The 15,323-nt window shown below is 42.4% G+C and overlaps 1 protein-coding gene across 3 annotated transcripts in view; it reads right to left on the bottom strand.

Moving 5' to 3' along the window:
- The window catches only part of LOC112254231 (sodium-coupled neutral amino acid transporter 3-like), a 63,704-nt gene that overhangs the window by 32,921 nt on the left and 15,460 nt on the right, over window positions 1-15,323 (bottom strand). For 2 of the 3 annotated variants that reach the window (XM_042324224.1, XM_042324223.1), the window contains exons 2-4: window positions 3,426-3,636; window positions 2,621-2,641; window positions 2,327-2,408 (exon numbers count right to left, since the gene is read on the bottom strand). In XM_042324224.1, coding sequence (XP_042180158.1) covers window positions 2,327-2,408; window positions 2,621-2,641; window positions 3,426-3,541 — 219 coding nt within the window. In that variant the 5' untranslated portion in view covers window positions 3,542-3,636. The remainder of the gene's footprint in view (window positions 1-2,326; window positions 2,409-2,620; window positions 2,642-3,425; window positions 3,637-15,323) is intronic. The other variant, XM_042324225.1, reaches the window with a different exon arrangement.

The raw sequence follows: 15,323 nt of genomic DNA, 5'->3' as shown, positions 1-15,323 counted from the left end.
AATGTATAGCTGAAAAGTTCAGATTTTCTTACATTTCTTACATTCAAAATTCATGTTCTTGTCAAGTGCAATGTGACAAGCCGAATGTGTCATTAGCAAAGTGTCTGCTTCCCAAATGGCACCCCACATTGACACCCTATTCTCTACCCAGCTAGCACGTAATTTTCTGATAACCATATGTTTCTTAGAGCTTGGTGTGAGTGTGGTTGTCCTATGGTTATTTTACATACAACTTTTCAAGAACATTCTGGGATTGGTGCAAGATAGTTTCTTGGCCTTGGAACATTCTCAGCACATTTAAGGAACTTTACAAAAATAACGTTATATTGATCTTGGTTTTCATTACTTTAACAGAACTATTGCTAAACGTTCAAACATGGATACATTTAATTACATTTGGGTAATGTTCTAGGAACGCACTCCAACTGGTTTTGACATTGGGAATATTCTCTAATAGTTCAGAGAACGTTAAGAAACAACATTCTCCTGTGGGAATTTCAGTACTTCAGCATAACGTTTTCTGCAGGAATACTCATGGCTCCATCTAAAGTTATGTTCTCAGAACATTAAGAACCCTTTCCACGGGGTGGGGCAGCAGGTAGCCTAGTAGTTAGAGTGTTGGACTAGTAACTGAAAGGTTGCTAGATCGAATCCCCGAGCTGACAAGGTAGAAATCTGGCATTCTGCCCCTGAACACGGCAGTTAACCCACTGTTCCTGGGCCGTCATTGAAAATAAGAATTTCTTCTTAACTGACTTGCCTAGTTAAATAAAGGTAATAAAAATGTGAAAACACAAGAAAACATTAGTAATGTGCAAATAACGTTCTACGAATGTTATTGAAAAAAATATATATTCCGTTCTCAGCTTCAACAAAACTATCTATCCTTGATCTTGTGAGTTCAGGTATGTTAGCCTCGCCCACTAATTGGCCACACCTAATGTTAATGAATTGCTTTGACATGGGGTCTGTTTGAATAGACTAAAATGAACAGTTTTGTACAAGTAAAAAAAAACATGGTATGCTAGTTCCATCCTGGTGTTACAGTGGACTAATTCCATGGATAGACATCAGAATATAGGTTTGAATCTTACTGATGCCGTGCCACAAAGAAAATGAAGGTGTTTGAATGACTAATGCCTAAGCAAATTAATTTACATGTGTCCTATCTGTGCTTGGAGTTCAAGAATCTTGAAATCATTTTCTGTTTTACTGGTCAGGAAACGTATTGCTTCGTTCCCAGAACCAAAGGGAAACCAAAAAGTTACGTTCCCACAACTTCGAAGGAACCAAATGTGCTAGCTGGGTACACTCTTAGAAAAAAAAAGTTCCAAAAGGGTTCTTTGTCTGTCCCCATAGGAGAACCCTTTTGGGTTCAGGTAGAACCCTTTTGGTTTCCATGTACAACCCTCTGTAGAACGGGTACTACATGGAACCAAAAAGGGTTCTTCAAAGGGTTATCCTATGGGCACAGACAAATTTAAAGAGTAATTTTCATGTAAAATAAATAAATAATAATAATCGAAAACCAGATGTTTTAGGCTTAGTTTTAGTGAAACATGTCAATTCTAGTCTTAATTTTGACAGTTTGTTGCAAAAGTGATATATTTGGTATTTTAGTAGTTAATCTAGCTCTTTTTTGGCCCTAGCGCATTTGTATTCAACTCTTGCCCAAAGAGGTCCGGAGTCTGCTGGTTCTCTGTACCTGATAATTAATTGCACCCACCTGGTGTCCCAGGTCTAAATCAGTCCCTGAGTAGAGGGAAACAATGAAAAAAGCAGTGCAACTGCCTTTGAGGTCCTGAGTTGAGTTTGAGGACCCTAGCGGTTCAACTCTACCACTGAAATCACCTTGAGAAGGTGCCTCTACGTCATCCCAAGGGAGGAATTCGGTATGAAATACACTCCCTTCTAGATGTGCTGGGCGGTACCACTGTAGGCTCATTACACCACCTCAGGGCTTACTATAAAAGCCAGTGACAGTGCTCCTCATTTGGCAATGGTCTTGGTAAGTGGAGTGTGGCCAATATATTGGTCATGATGCTTCCTTGACTTGACCACTGACGTTAAACAAAATAAAAAAAGGCAGAAAGGCACATTTCTGCATATGTTTTTTGCTTACAGTTTCATGCACATCTATGTGCTTTAACAAAGAAAAAAAAGACATGTAGGCTATGAGCGACATCCATCATAACAAGAAATAGATGACAATTGTGGCCATGTCAACTTGTCCTATGGGCTAGACATAGGGAATAGGGTGCCATTTGGGAAACAGCCCAGTGAGTAATGTTTCAGTTGTGGCGATAGTAAAGTCAGTCACACTCACGTCTGTGAAGCGCATGGGCTTCGTCCCATCTCCGTTGGGCAGAAACTCCTCACTCTCCAGGATGCCATCGGGATCATCAAACCTGGGCGAAACAGAAAAGGACATTACAATTGATAGTCCCTAAAAACCGGCACCTTAAAATGAGGGACTCAAGCTACACAAATAGAAGGGAGTTTATTGTCAAAACAGTAGCAAGGTGCTTCACTGAAAGGATTGTAACGATGTTACATAGTCAGTGAGCCTACTAGATAGAGATTGTGTCTGTGTGACTGTATATCTGAAGTATAAACATACCTGGCATTTTGAGTACCATTTCTGTGTGGCAAACAAAGGATCCAAGGGCGACGATGGGACAAAAACAAGGCAAACATGCACTTAGGAAATCAGTTATATTGTCTGTTCAGACGTCATTCACGGCGTATAAACGCTTCATCCTCATTGCTGATGTCATACACTTTAGCAAGGAGGACTGGGCGAGCAAAGCACAATTTGCATGGCGGAAATAGAAACAGGGTTTTAAGAGTTCTGTCTGTAAAATGGTGTCTGTATTAGAGGGTAAGTCACCCGCTTTTGGATAGAATCATGTGGATGAATATCAGGGTTGAAATTAGAATTTCAGTTCATTTCCAGAATTGATTGAATTGAAAAGGAATTGACCCCAAAACCCTGATGAATACAGGCTACTGTATTTTCTAAAAGAAAAACACAGATGACATTTACAGACTGTTAAATGGGCTTTGGTTTCCATACTGGCAGGTAAATGACGACAACACGTGACACGTTCACAGTTTAACCCAACACAGCACAAAACCCATTACTCTCTCCAGTCTATGGGCCGGGCACAACAGCGGGCTAAATGCCACCGCCCTTATGCAATAACAATATCAAAGCATCAGTTCAAAAACAATTGGAATGAAATTCATTGTATGGCATTGTATTGTTTCTGTGGTGTAGAGGCACAAAGACAGTCAGGTGAGTGTATAGAACGTTTCAGATGCTTATCAGACAGATATGCAAAGCCTTGATTCTGATTAGCTGTGGCTGTTTCGCAACACAATTATGTGACAATGATGTACATGTACAGCAAAAAGAAACTCACGTGTCTAATTCCTCTGGCATGGTCTTCATAGGCACATACTTGTCATCTCCTAGGTTGTGACCTTTCCCATTGGTCGAGCATCCCAAGATGCTCATCTCTGATTGTGCCGGCTCCATACTCTAGTCAGCAGTTATCCCAGAAGTCTGTTTGGCTCGTGTGGTGTCTGTTCACTGGGTGTGGTCCTCTCAGTCTGCTCCCTCAGATACCGTATCTAGAGGAGAGAGACAGAACGTATTTCATTGACACAGATCCCATAGCTACTCTTCTGTCTGTCTTTCTACTGGATACGACCATTTGGGGACACTTGTGTATGTTAATACTGCATTTCTGTAAATACATCCAACTGAATTCCACAATACACCTGAACAGCGAGTCTCTCTCTCTGCTAATGACTATCTGGCTACTCTTATTTACACAGTAAACCTTTCACTTCAACACCCAAGATATGACCTGTTTCAAACACTTCCTGCATACATTGGCTGTGTTTACACAGGAAGCCCATTTCTGAGCTGCCCTTACAAATATTTGCGTTGGTACTTTTATTTATACCATGGTACTAATCAAATCAAATCAAATGTATTTATATAGCCCTTCGTACATCAGCTGATATCTCAAAGTGCTGTACAGAAACCCAGCCTAAAACCCCAAACAGCAAGCAATCCAGGTGTAGAAGCACAGGTGTAGAAGCACAAGTACTATTATGGTACTTTCACATATACCATGGTATAGTCTGAATCATGGACATGTGCCATGGTTTTAGTCTTGAAGTATGATGGTAGTACCATGGTACTGCCATTGTACCTAAATATTACCATGGTATTGCATTTATACCATGCAAAGATCTGAATCATGGAAATGTACCATGTTTTTAGCTTTAAAGTATGATGGTACTTCCATGAACCTATATAATAGGTATTGCATCATTTATACCATGGTATAGATGTGGATCATGGAAATATCATAGCTTTAACCTGCATTCTACATTATTGTTTAATTTATTTTTAATTGAACCTTTATTTAACTAGACAAGTCAGTTAAGAACAAATTATTATTTACTGTACAATGATGGCCTGCCCCAGCCAAGCCCTAACCCGGACGATGCTGGGCTAATTGTGCACCGCCCTTTGGGACTCCCAATCACGGCCGGTTGTGATGCAGCCTGGAATCAAACCAGGGTCTGTAGTGACACCTCTAGCACTGAGATGCAGTGCCTTAGACCGCTGGGCCACCTGGTAGCCCATGGTAATGCACAACTATGATAAATGGTACCAAAAAAATATTTTATGGTACCATCTTTATTCATTGTGGTTACCATGGTACAATGGCAGTATAATGCATTAAATAAATAAACCCACCAAGGTCAAAAAAGGTTGGTTGGTATTATACTGATGCATTTATTTACCAGCATAGGCACGTCTCTGATAAGAGGCATTAGGCTGCCACTAGTTTGTCTGTAACATCAATGAAAAAGGGAATAGTTGCTGTCAAAAAAAGGGGTAATACTTACTGTATTAATAGTATTGTTTTTTGCTCATGTTTGGGTTCCCTGTATTGCCAACCAGAAATGTGTGAGAATGTGAAATATACAGTATGGTAGCCTAACCTTTGCAAGCCTATGCTTTTCCACAGATTTAAGTATTTTGGTTTTTATCCTCAGATGCAAGGAATAAATAGTATGAATTTTCTTATCAAAATAATGTGCAGAACACATTACAGACATTACATAATCGTTCTTGACCCAGTTTCACACGGGCTATTTTGGCACTGTGATTATGGGACTAACCCTGAAAAGTCAGTGCTAACCCTGCTTTGGAGCAGGGCCAGCTAGCCCTGAGCTAAGGATGGTGCTAGCTTACGTTAGAATGTGTAAGTATGAACACTCGCTTAGGAGGCTCTTAGCCCTGGACTAATGTACAGTGTGAACACCCCTAAGGAGTCATTTGAACGAGAGAGACAACTGAAAACTGAAGCGAGAAGCACCAGATAAAACTATTATTTTAAACCTTATCTTCACAGTGAGCGAGTTATAAAGCATAGGATATGAAACACCAAATTAAGCAGAGTGATAATATATTATTGTAATTTTTTTATGATGTTTTGATAGTTTAATGAATTTATAAGAGTCCGTTGGCATAGAAGCTAATGTCAGCTAACGTTAGCTCCAGTCAAACTAGCCTCTCGTAGTCATGGCGACAGAGAACTCCAACAAAAGTTCACACAGAGAGTGTAAACAAAGGGAAACATTGTAACTTGCTGTTGTGAGGTATGGCATGTTAAAAAAACATGAGCTGGTACACAACCAGAAACATTAGTTTGTGTGGAGGTGCTGACTAACTGCGGATAAAACATAAACTAACAAAATGAAGAAAGTCGCACACTCCATATATAAACTCCCAGCAATTTAATGGGTATTTACCAACGTTTCGGCATCACTGTGCCTTCTTCAGGGTAATGTCATGAATACTTGAACCAGGTTATGTAGACAAACAGTGCAATTAGTGCAACCAATGTCAAAAGTGAGGGGTGTGTCATAATGATTAAGTTAATTAAAATGAATTAGTGAAACTGTTAAAAAAAGAAGAAGAATAGTTTATGGCATATTAAATATATTACGCTTGTCACGTCCTGACCATAGAGTTCTTATTTTCTATGGTAGAGTAGGTCAGGGCGTGACTGGGGGGTTAGTCTAGGTAATTATTTCTATGTAGGGTTCTAGGTTTGTTTTTCTATGTTGATGATTGTGTATGATTCCCAATTAGAGGCAGCTGGTAGTCGTTGTCTCTAATTGGGGATCATATTTAAGTAGCTGTTTTCCCACCTGTGTTTATGGGATATTGTTTTGAGTAAGTGCACGTAGCATCGCTGTTGTCACGGTTCGTTGTGAGTTTATTGTTTATTTGTTTTTGTCTTTGCTTAGTTTCACGTTCTATTAAATAATGTGGAACTCAACATCCGCTGCGCCATGGTCCGACATTTATTCTAGCGAACAAGACAGAATATCCCATCACAACAGGACCAAGCAGCGTGCCCAGGAGGAGAGGGATACATGGACTTGGGAGGAGATTCTGGATGGGAAGGGATCCTGGACTTGGGAAGAAATCCTGGCAGGACAGGTTCTCCTAAGCAAGGAGAGAATGGAGAACAGCGACGACGCCGGGGGTCGCGGCCACAAGGAAAGCCCAAAAGACAGCCCCCCAAAAAATTGGGAGGGGGCACACAGGGTGGTCGGCGGAGCCGAGGTGTGAACCAGTGACAACATGGGAAGGGGTAGAGAGGTGGTCGGTCGACCCAGGGAGAGTGCCAGAACCCGCCTGGGAATCAATAGAATAGTTCGAGGAGGGATACCGGGGAGTGGAGATGGCGAGGAGTATGCGGCAACGCAGGAGTTTGGAGGAGCGTGTTACCAGTCCACTGCAATCTGTGCCGGTCCCACGCATCAGGCCTCCAGTGCGCCTCGCCAGTCCGGTACGTCCTATGCTAGCTCCTCGCACTCGCCATGCGAAGTGTGTCATCGTTCCGGTACAATTTGTGCCGGCTCTACGCACCAGGTCTCCAGTGCGCCTCCACAGCCCAGTACGTCCTGTTCCTTCTCCCCGCACTCGCCCTGAAGTGCGTGTCACCAGTCCGGGGCCGCCTGTACCAGCCCCATGCATCAGGCCTCCAGTGCACCTCCCCAGTCCAGTACGTCCTGTGCCTGCCCCTCGTGCTCGCCCTGAGGTGCGTGCCACCAGTCCGGTACAACCTGTACCGGCCCCACGCATCAAGCCTCCAGTGCGCCTCCCCAGTCCAGTACATCCTGTGCCTGCTCCTCGTGCTCGCCCTGAGGTGCGTGTCACCAGTCCGGTACCACCAGTGCCGGCCCCACGCACCACGCTTCCTGCGACGATACCCAGTCCAGAGCTTCCGGCGACGTTTCCCAGTCCAGAGCTTCCGGCGATGGTTCCCAGTCCAGAGCTTCCGGCAATGGTTCCCAGTCCAGAGCTTCCGGCGACAGTTCCCAGTCCAGAGCTTGCGGCAATGGTCCACAGTCCAGAACCTCCAATGACGATCCACGGTCCGGAACCTCCTGAGACGGTCCACAGTCCGGAACCTCCTGTGACCGTCAATGGTCCGGATTATTAGTTTATTTTAATTTAATTAAATTTCACATAATTGTTTTGTATTTAATTTCATAGTTGTCACATGTAATCTTTTGGTTCAACCTTAATGTATAATGACCATAATCAACAGGGGGAACATATTACGCTAATGTACGCTAATACGCTGTAGCAAGAACATAATCATTTATAAGACTTGTTCATGAAATAAAGATTTGTTCATAAAAAGGGTCTGAGATCAAAGCCTTTCTTTACGATATAAGATGATAATACCTTTTTACAAATAGTTTTTAGGATGTTGGCTATTTAGAATTGTATACGAGTAGGCTAGTCAGTTGAAGAGAGAGAGAGAGAGCCAACTGAAAACTGTATTGAAGAGAGAAGCACCAGATTAACTAATTATTTTAAACCTTATCTTCAAAGGTGTCAGACTCCTTTTACTATTTTCACCATACCCTATACGGTTCCCAAGGTTTAAGAGGGTACACTATACTACTAGACCATGTGTGTTGTTGTTTTTCACTATGAGCTAAAGGGGTTTAAGAGGGTACACTACTAGACCATGTGTGTTGTTGTTTTTCACTATGAGCTAAAGGGGTTTAAAAGGGTACACTACACTACTAGACCATGTGTGTTGTTGTTTTTCACTATGAACTAAAGGGGTTTAAGATGGAACACTACACTACTAGACCATGTGTGTTGTTGTTTTTCACTGTGAGCTAAAGGGGTTAAGAGGGTACTAGGCCTACGCTCAGTGGTGTAAAGTACTTAAGTCGTTTTTTTGGTTATCTGTACTTTACTGTACTATTCATATTTTTTCACAACTTTTTATTTTTATTTTAAGAAAATAATGTACTTTTAACTCCATACATTTTCCCTGACACCCAAAAGTACTAGTTACGTTTTGAATGTTTAGCAGGACAGGAAGATGGTCCAATTCACACACTTATCAAGAGAACATCCCTGGCATCTCTACTGCCTCTGATCTGACGGACTCACTAAACACAAATGCTTTGTTTGTAAATGAGTGTTGGAGTACGCCCCTGGCTATCTGAAAAATACAGTATATATTAAAAAAGAATATAAGGACTTTGAAATGGTTTATACTTTTACTATAAGATGATAATACCTTTTTACAAATAGTTTTTAGGATGTTGGCTATTTAGAATTGTATACGAGTAGGCTAGTCAGTTGAAGAGAGAGAGAGAGAGCCAACTGAAAACTGTATTGAAGAGAGAAGCACCAGATTAACTAATTATTTTAAACCTTATCTTCAAAGGTGTCAGACTCCTTTTACTATTTTCACCATACCCTATACGGTTCCCAAGGTTTAAGAGGGTACACTATACTACTAGACCATGTGTGTTGTTGTTTTTCACTGTGAGCTAAAGGGGTTTAAGAGGGTACACTATACTACTAGACCATGTGTGTTGTTGTTTTTCACTATGAGCTAAAGGGGTTTGAGAGTGTACACTATACTACTAGACCATGTGTGTTGTTGTTTTTCACTGTGAGCTAAAGGGGTTTAAGAGGGTACACTACACTACTAGACCATGTGTGTTTGTTGCAGCAATTTCTTTACTTTTGATATTTGAGTATATTTAAACCCAAATACTTTTAGACTTTACTCAAGTAGTATTTTACTGGATGACTTTCACTTTTACTTGAATAATTTTCTATTAAGGTATACTTTTACTCAAGTATGACAATTGGGTACTTTTCCCACCACTGGCTATGCTTTGCCATTGCAGAGTGAGAAGTCAATGTTGCATTATGTGTACCATACTATGTTTTTGGTCACTTTACCTGAAAAATAGTGGGACATAGACAATCATGATAATACATTGGAAACAACTACCATGTTTTCATGTTGCAATACATGCTGCTAGTACAAAAGCATGGTATTCTCCTAACGTGGTAGTGACCAGAAAAACGTACCACCCTAGTACATTTTTGTAACATTGTAATACAATGAAAAAAATACCATGGTCCTACGTTTTTCTGGTCACTACCACGTTAGGAAAATACAAACATATTGCTGCAAATACCATGGTATTCTCCTGCCATGGTAGTACAATGAAAAAAATACCGTGGTACTATTGTGTTTTTTTGGTCACTAATATGGCAAGAAAATACCTTGCTATTTGCAACATTACCATGGTATTCTCCTGCCATGGCAGTGACCAAAAAAACATTATAGCACCATTGTATTTTTTTCATTGTACTATGAAGGTACATTTTTGTAAGGGTGATCACGAGGTTCAAACCAAACCCTCTGTTGAACAGTTAATCGAATGACTACCCGGGCTATTTACATTGACCCCTTTATTATTTATTTATTTAACTTTATTTTTTGAACACTCCACACACACACACATACTACATACACTCACACACACACACACACACACACGCACACACACACATAATGATGCTACACGCACACACAAACATATAAACACTTTCACACTCTTCACATATGCTTCTGCTACTATGTTTATTACACTGAACAAAAAATATGAATATAAAGTGTTGGTCCCATGTTTCATGAGCTGAAATAAAAGACCCCAGAAATGTTCCATACCCACAAAAAGCTTATTCCTCTCAAATAATTTTGTGCACAAATTTGTTTACATCCCTGTTAGGCATCCCAGTTTATTGTGCTACTATTTCCTTTTTTATTCAGCAAATATTTGTCTTACTTAAATATGCATGACATACAGTCGAGAAGAACTACAGTAGTTTTGGAATTGTTAGTTAGATTACTTGTTGGTTATTACTGCATTGTCGGAACTAGAAGCACAAGCATTTCGCTACACTCGCATTAACATCTGCTAACCATGTGTATGTGACAAATAACATTTGATTTGATTTGACTGTTGGGAATGGGCTCTTAATTAAGCATTTCATGCTAAAGTCTGCACCTGTTGTATTTGTCGCATGTGACCAATAACAATTATTTAATTATGTGCGGGAGTTATCTTTTCTACGATGATGGTGTAGTTACTCCCCACTGGGTTGCATGACCTCAGTGACACCGATTTACCCCATTTCCAATATCCTCTGTGAGATCAGAGGCTCCGGGGGAGTCCGTTCCACAGACAATGGGCTGTTGTTGTTATCTAGCTGCTTCCTGGGTGGAGACAGCAGCCCCATTGTGTCACCACAACAAGTGTCACCCGGCCTGGCAGAGCATCTTTAGCCGCAGCTCTCCACACAGCTGGTAATGGATCACCCACCACCACTCCAGTTTTAAAGTGAACAATACAATATGTGATTAACATAAGGAAACTGAGCCGCAGTGAGGTTCATTGGAGACCTTGAATATCTCTCAGCAACTTCGAAATGAGGGACATATGAGTAAAGGTTCAAATGTAAATTCATTAATTTGAATCTGAAAGGTTGCAAAAGATCAATCGTTCATCTTCCCTCTCTGACTTGGTGGGGTGCAGTGCTGCCTGGCAGGAGCTGGATCAAGCAGTGAGGAGATAGATCCAGAATTTGTTCTATCAAAGGTTATTAAAGATCAGATGAGTCAGCAGAAGGCTGAGTGTCTATTTAGGCCCCATTTTATATCTGTGGCCTTGGCTGATGATCTAGGACACTGGCAGACCACACTTTTTGGAAGACGTGAGATGGTCAGTTCAGGGTCAAAGAAAAGACGACACCCAATTTCCACTAGACAGATGAACACAGACAAAAAGAGAGACACACAGAAAATACACATGGACTGTACCTATCCCCTTGTGGGTGAGAAATAGACTATGGAATGTGAAGATCTCCCTCAATAATAGCATATTGCTTCTGCTGAGTTGTTAGGCAGCTTTAGTGTCCCTGGGGACAGAAATAACATTATAGTTGAGTTCAAGTTCAAGAAATATTAGCCCACTACATCAAATACACTCTAATTACCAAAGTATCCTCATCTTTCATTTTGAGCATGGGAATATTAAAGCAATGTTTATTATCCTACCTGTCACTGTCTGAATTTGTTTCCGAATGTTTCACTGTATCTCAGGCCTCTGTAGACTCTCTCATACTGCTGTCTCTCTTGCTCTGCACCTTTAGCCCCCAGTCTCTGTATGGCCACTGTGTGCATTTCCTGTCTCTATACTTTATTTGGCTCATTTTCTCTTCTCATTCACTTCCTCAATGCTCTCTGGACACAGATGCGGTTCTCATTGTCAGGCCCAATGTAAACATTTGAATACGTATGGAGTTTATTTCCCAACGTAAACACTGTATTAAATGAAAATGATATGATTGGATAGGGGTGTTAAGTCAGGAAGATCCCAGTACATGCATTTATTACCGTTGTACTAATGGAGTAGCGTCCACTCTTTACAACCGTAATCATTGACTATGGCTTATAAAAGCAACACGTTCTTTTCTCTGTGACTCATTGTTAGTAAGTACATCGCAATTGATTTTCTGAACCATACAAGCGTTTGCCATAGGCTTCTCTGAATCAATTTCAATCATGTTGTCCCATTGGATTTGGTGAATTGTTCCCAGAAAGCTCTGCACTCTGGAGAATATGAACGCACATGGAATCATTATGTGTGTGTGTGTGTGTGTGTGTGTGTGTGTGTGTGTGTGTGTGTGTGTGTGTGTGTGTGTGTGTGTGTGTGTGTGTGTATTTATAGAGCAGCTGGCTGTACAACCTGTCTATGTCCTTTACTTGTAGTCCTCTTGTTACCGAGATGGGTCCAACGGTAAGACATCTCACAGAATCCACTTGTTAGAAGAGTCCACTTCCATCTTTACACAGTCAGACACACACACATCTTTCAATGTTTGTATATTTATCTTGGGTTGTTATAACCCTTTATTTACTCTGTACTGTATGTGTCACTGTGCCCACCCTACCCAACACAATCCAACACACAGACCAGGAGTGTATTTACTAGGAACAAAACCAAAGCAAACAGATGAAACGTTGTCTAATAAGCCATTTTTTGTTGAACTTTTTGTTGTACTTTTTATCCCTTTTTCTCCCCAATTTCGTAATATCCAATTGGTAGTTGCAGTCTTGTCCCATCGCTGCAACTCCAATACGGACTCGGGAGAGGCGAAGGTCGAGAGCCATGCATCCTCCGAAACACAACCCTGCCAAGCCACACTGCTTCTTGACACACTGCTCGCTTAACCCGAAAGCCAGTCGCACCAAAGTGTCAGAGGAAACACCATACAACTGGCGACACGAGTCAGCGTGCAGGCACCCGGCCGGCCACAAGGAGTTGCTAGAACGAGATGGGACAAGGACATCCCGGCCGGCCAAACCCTCCCCTAACCCGGACGAAGCTGGGCCAATTGTGCGCCGCCTTATGGGTCTCCCGGTCACGGCCGGCTGCAACACAGTCCGGGATCGAACCCGGGTCTGTAGTGATGTCTCTAGCACTACGTAGCAGTGCCTTAGACCACTGCACCTCTCGGGAGGCCCCAGACAATGCATTTTTTATTTTTTTATTTTGCAAAACGTTTTCTGTTGGAAGATGTCTTACTCGTCTTCTACAATGGCATCCCTGAGTTTATTCCTGTTAAGCAGGGGGGAATGAAAGTGAGTGGGGACCATTAGTGGCCGTGGGTAGCTTCTGCTTTTACACCAAAGTCAACATAGTTAATCAGCCAGTATTGACCTGCTGTGGTGACTTGTAAAACATTTACACCTGCTCTGGTAACACACAGAGCCACATGGCATAACAAACATCATCAGCACCCTGCCATACAGCTGCTGCTGACCCTGGGAGAGGAACAGAGTGAGAGGAAGAGGCCATATTAGTAAGACAGGGCCAGGCCGCTGAGGCCTACAACCATAAAAAGCCCAAGTTTAGGTGACTTAGTCCTGTCAAGCAGAAAAGACACACCATCAACGGCCTGTAATCTTCATATGAGGCAGGTTTAGAATTATACTTTAGTGTAAGACTTACCAGGGGGAAGTCAAGTCAGTTAAGAACAAATTCTTATTTACAATGACGGCCTACCCCGGCCAAACATTCCCCTGACCCGGGCGACGCTGGGCCAATTGTGCGCCGCCCTATGGGACTCCCGATCACGGCCGGTTGTGATACAGCCCAAGATTGAACCCGGGTCTATAGTGACACCCCTGGTGGCACTGCGATGCAGTGACTTAGACCGCTGCGCCACTCAGGATCCCCAAACTATGTTGATACAGGCATCAACTGCTGTCTCTGCAATACTGCATGTGTTTTTGAAGTTCCTATCCCAGCTGTCTTAAATAGCCAGCAATACCTTCTGACATACTATACCATGTACCACATCCGCTTCAGGAGGGGTGTGCATTCCACACCATGCCCCTCATCCACTTATACAGTCAGGGGACGGTTCGGGCCCGTTGGGGTCGGTTGGGGGTGGTTGGAGGGCGGTTGTTTGTTTTTGCTATAACACACCCCTGCCCTCACCCCAGTATGTATCTCATTCTACAGGGTATGACCACATGTGTCACACCATGCTACACAGCAGGGTCATCCTTTAACCTACGGTTCCATGGTGCTGTTATGTAACCCATTAGCCACACAACCACCTGAGAGTTCCTTGTTGCCGTCTCAATCTGACTCAAAATAACCCCCTTGAAAAGTTGATGAGGTGAGTAAAAACAGGCTGAGTGGAAGGAAGCATTTTCGTCAGCTCTATTAGTGTCCAGCGGATCCTATAGCCATCCTCAATGTGACTGACCTTACTATAAACACCTTGTCGACCTAGCCACATCTGTCTGGAAAACACTTCAGCGTGTTTTTTCCATTCTTTATTCTATGACTTGGTTGATGTCTTAATCTTAACCCATCAGTGTAGCATGCTGTCAATTTAGTTCCATTCCCTTGGACTCAGAGTCTCCACCTGTTGGCCAGGGGGGGGGGGAAACAGGGCTGGCACAGAGCCGGAGCAGGCAGTGGGCACATGTGGAGGGATGAGGAGATGCCCCTGCCCAGTCCGTGTGTCGGTACATCAGGAGAAGCCACCACAAGATACCAGCACAGACAGCCTGGAGGTGATCGCTCCTCACCATCCTAAGCCAAATGTCCATTAAGCGCTTAGACACAAAGGGAACATCTCCAGTCCACCTTGGCAAAGATGACAACAATGTGTGTGGGTGTGTGTGTGTGTGTGTGTGTGTGTGTGTGTGTGTGTGTGTGTGTGTTAGGACTGGGAATTTCCAGGGACAATACGATATTACCACAATACTTTGGTGCCGATTCTATATGCATTGCGATTCGATAGTGCGATTTTATTGAGATTTGAACATAATGCTCACTATACAAGTAACTGCAAAAATAAAGGAAATACCAACATAGTGTCTTAATAGGGTGTTGGATCACCACGAGCCGCCAGAACAGCTTCAATGCACCTTGGCATAGACTCTTCAAGTGTCTGGAACTCTATTGGAGGGATACGACACCATTCATCCACAAGAAATGACATAATTTGGTGTTTTGTTGGTGGTGGAAAACGCTGTCTCAGGTGCCACTCCAGAATCTCCCATAGGTGTTTTCATCCGACCTCAACCCAATTGAGATGGGATGAGTTGGACCGCAGTGTTAAGGAAAAGCAGCCAACAAGTTCTCAGCATATGTGGGAACAAGCAAAAAAGTGTTAAACAAATCCAAATATGTTTTAGATTTTAGATTCTTCAAAGTCGCAAACCCTTTGCCTTGATGACAGCTTTGCACACTCTTTGGATGTTCTCAACCAGCTTCATGAGGTGGTCACCTGAAATGCTTTTCCAACAGTCGTGAAGGAGTTCCCACATATGCTGAGCACTTGTTGGCTGCTTTATCTTCAC

The sequence above is a fragment of the Oncorhynchus tshawytscha genome, linkage group LG07, assembly GCF_018296145.1.
Source record: "Oncorhynchus tshawytscha isolate Ot180627B linkage group LG07, Otsh_v2.0, whole genome shotgun sequence".
NCBI lineage: Eukaryota > Metazoa > Chordata > Actinopteri > Salmoniformes > Salmonidae > Oncorhynchus > Oncorhynchus tshawytscha.
This window is presented reverse-complemented; position numbering and strand designations above follow the sequence as displayed.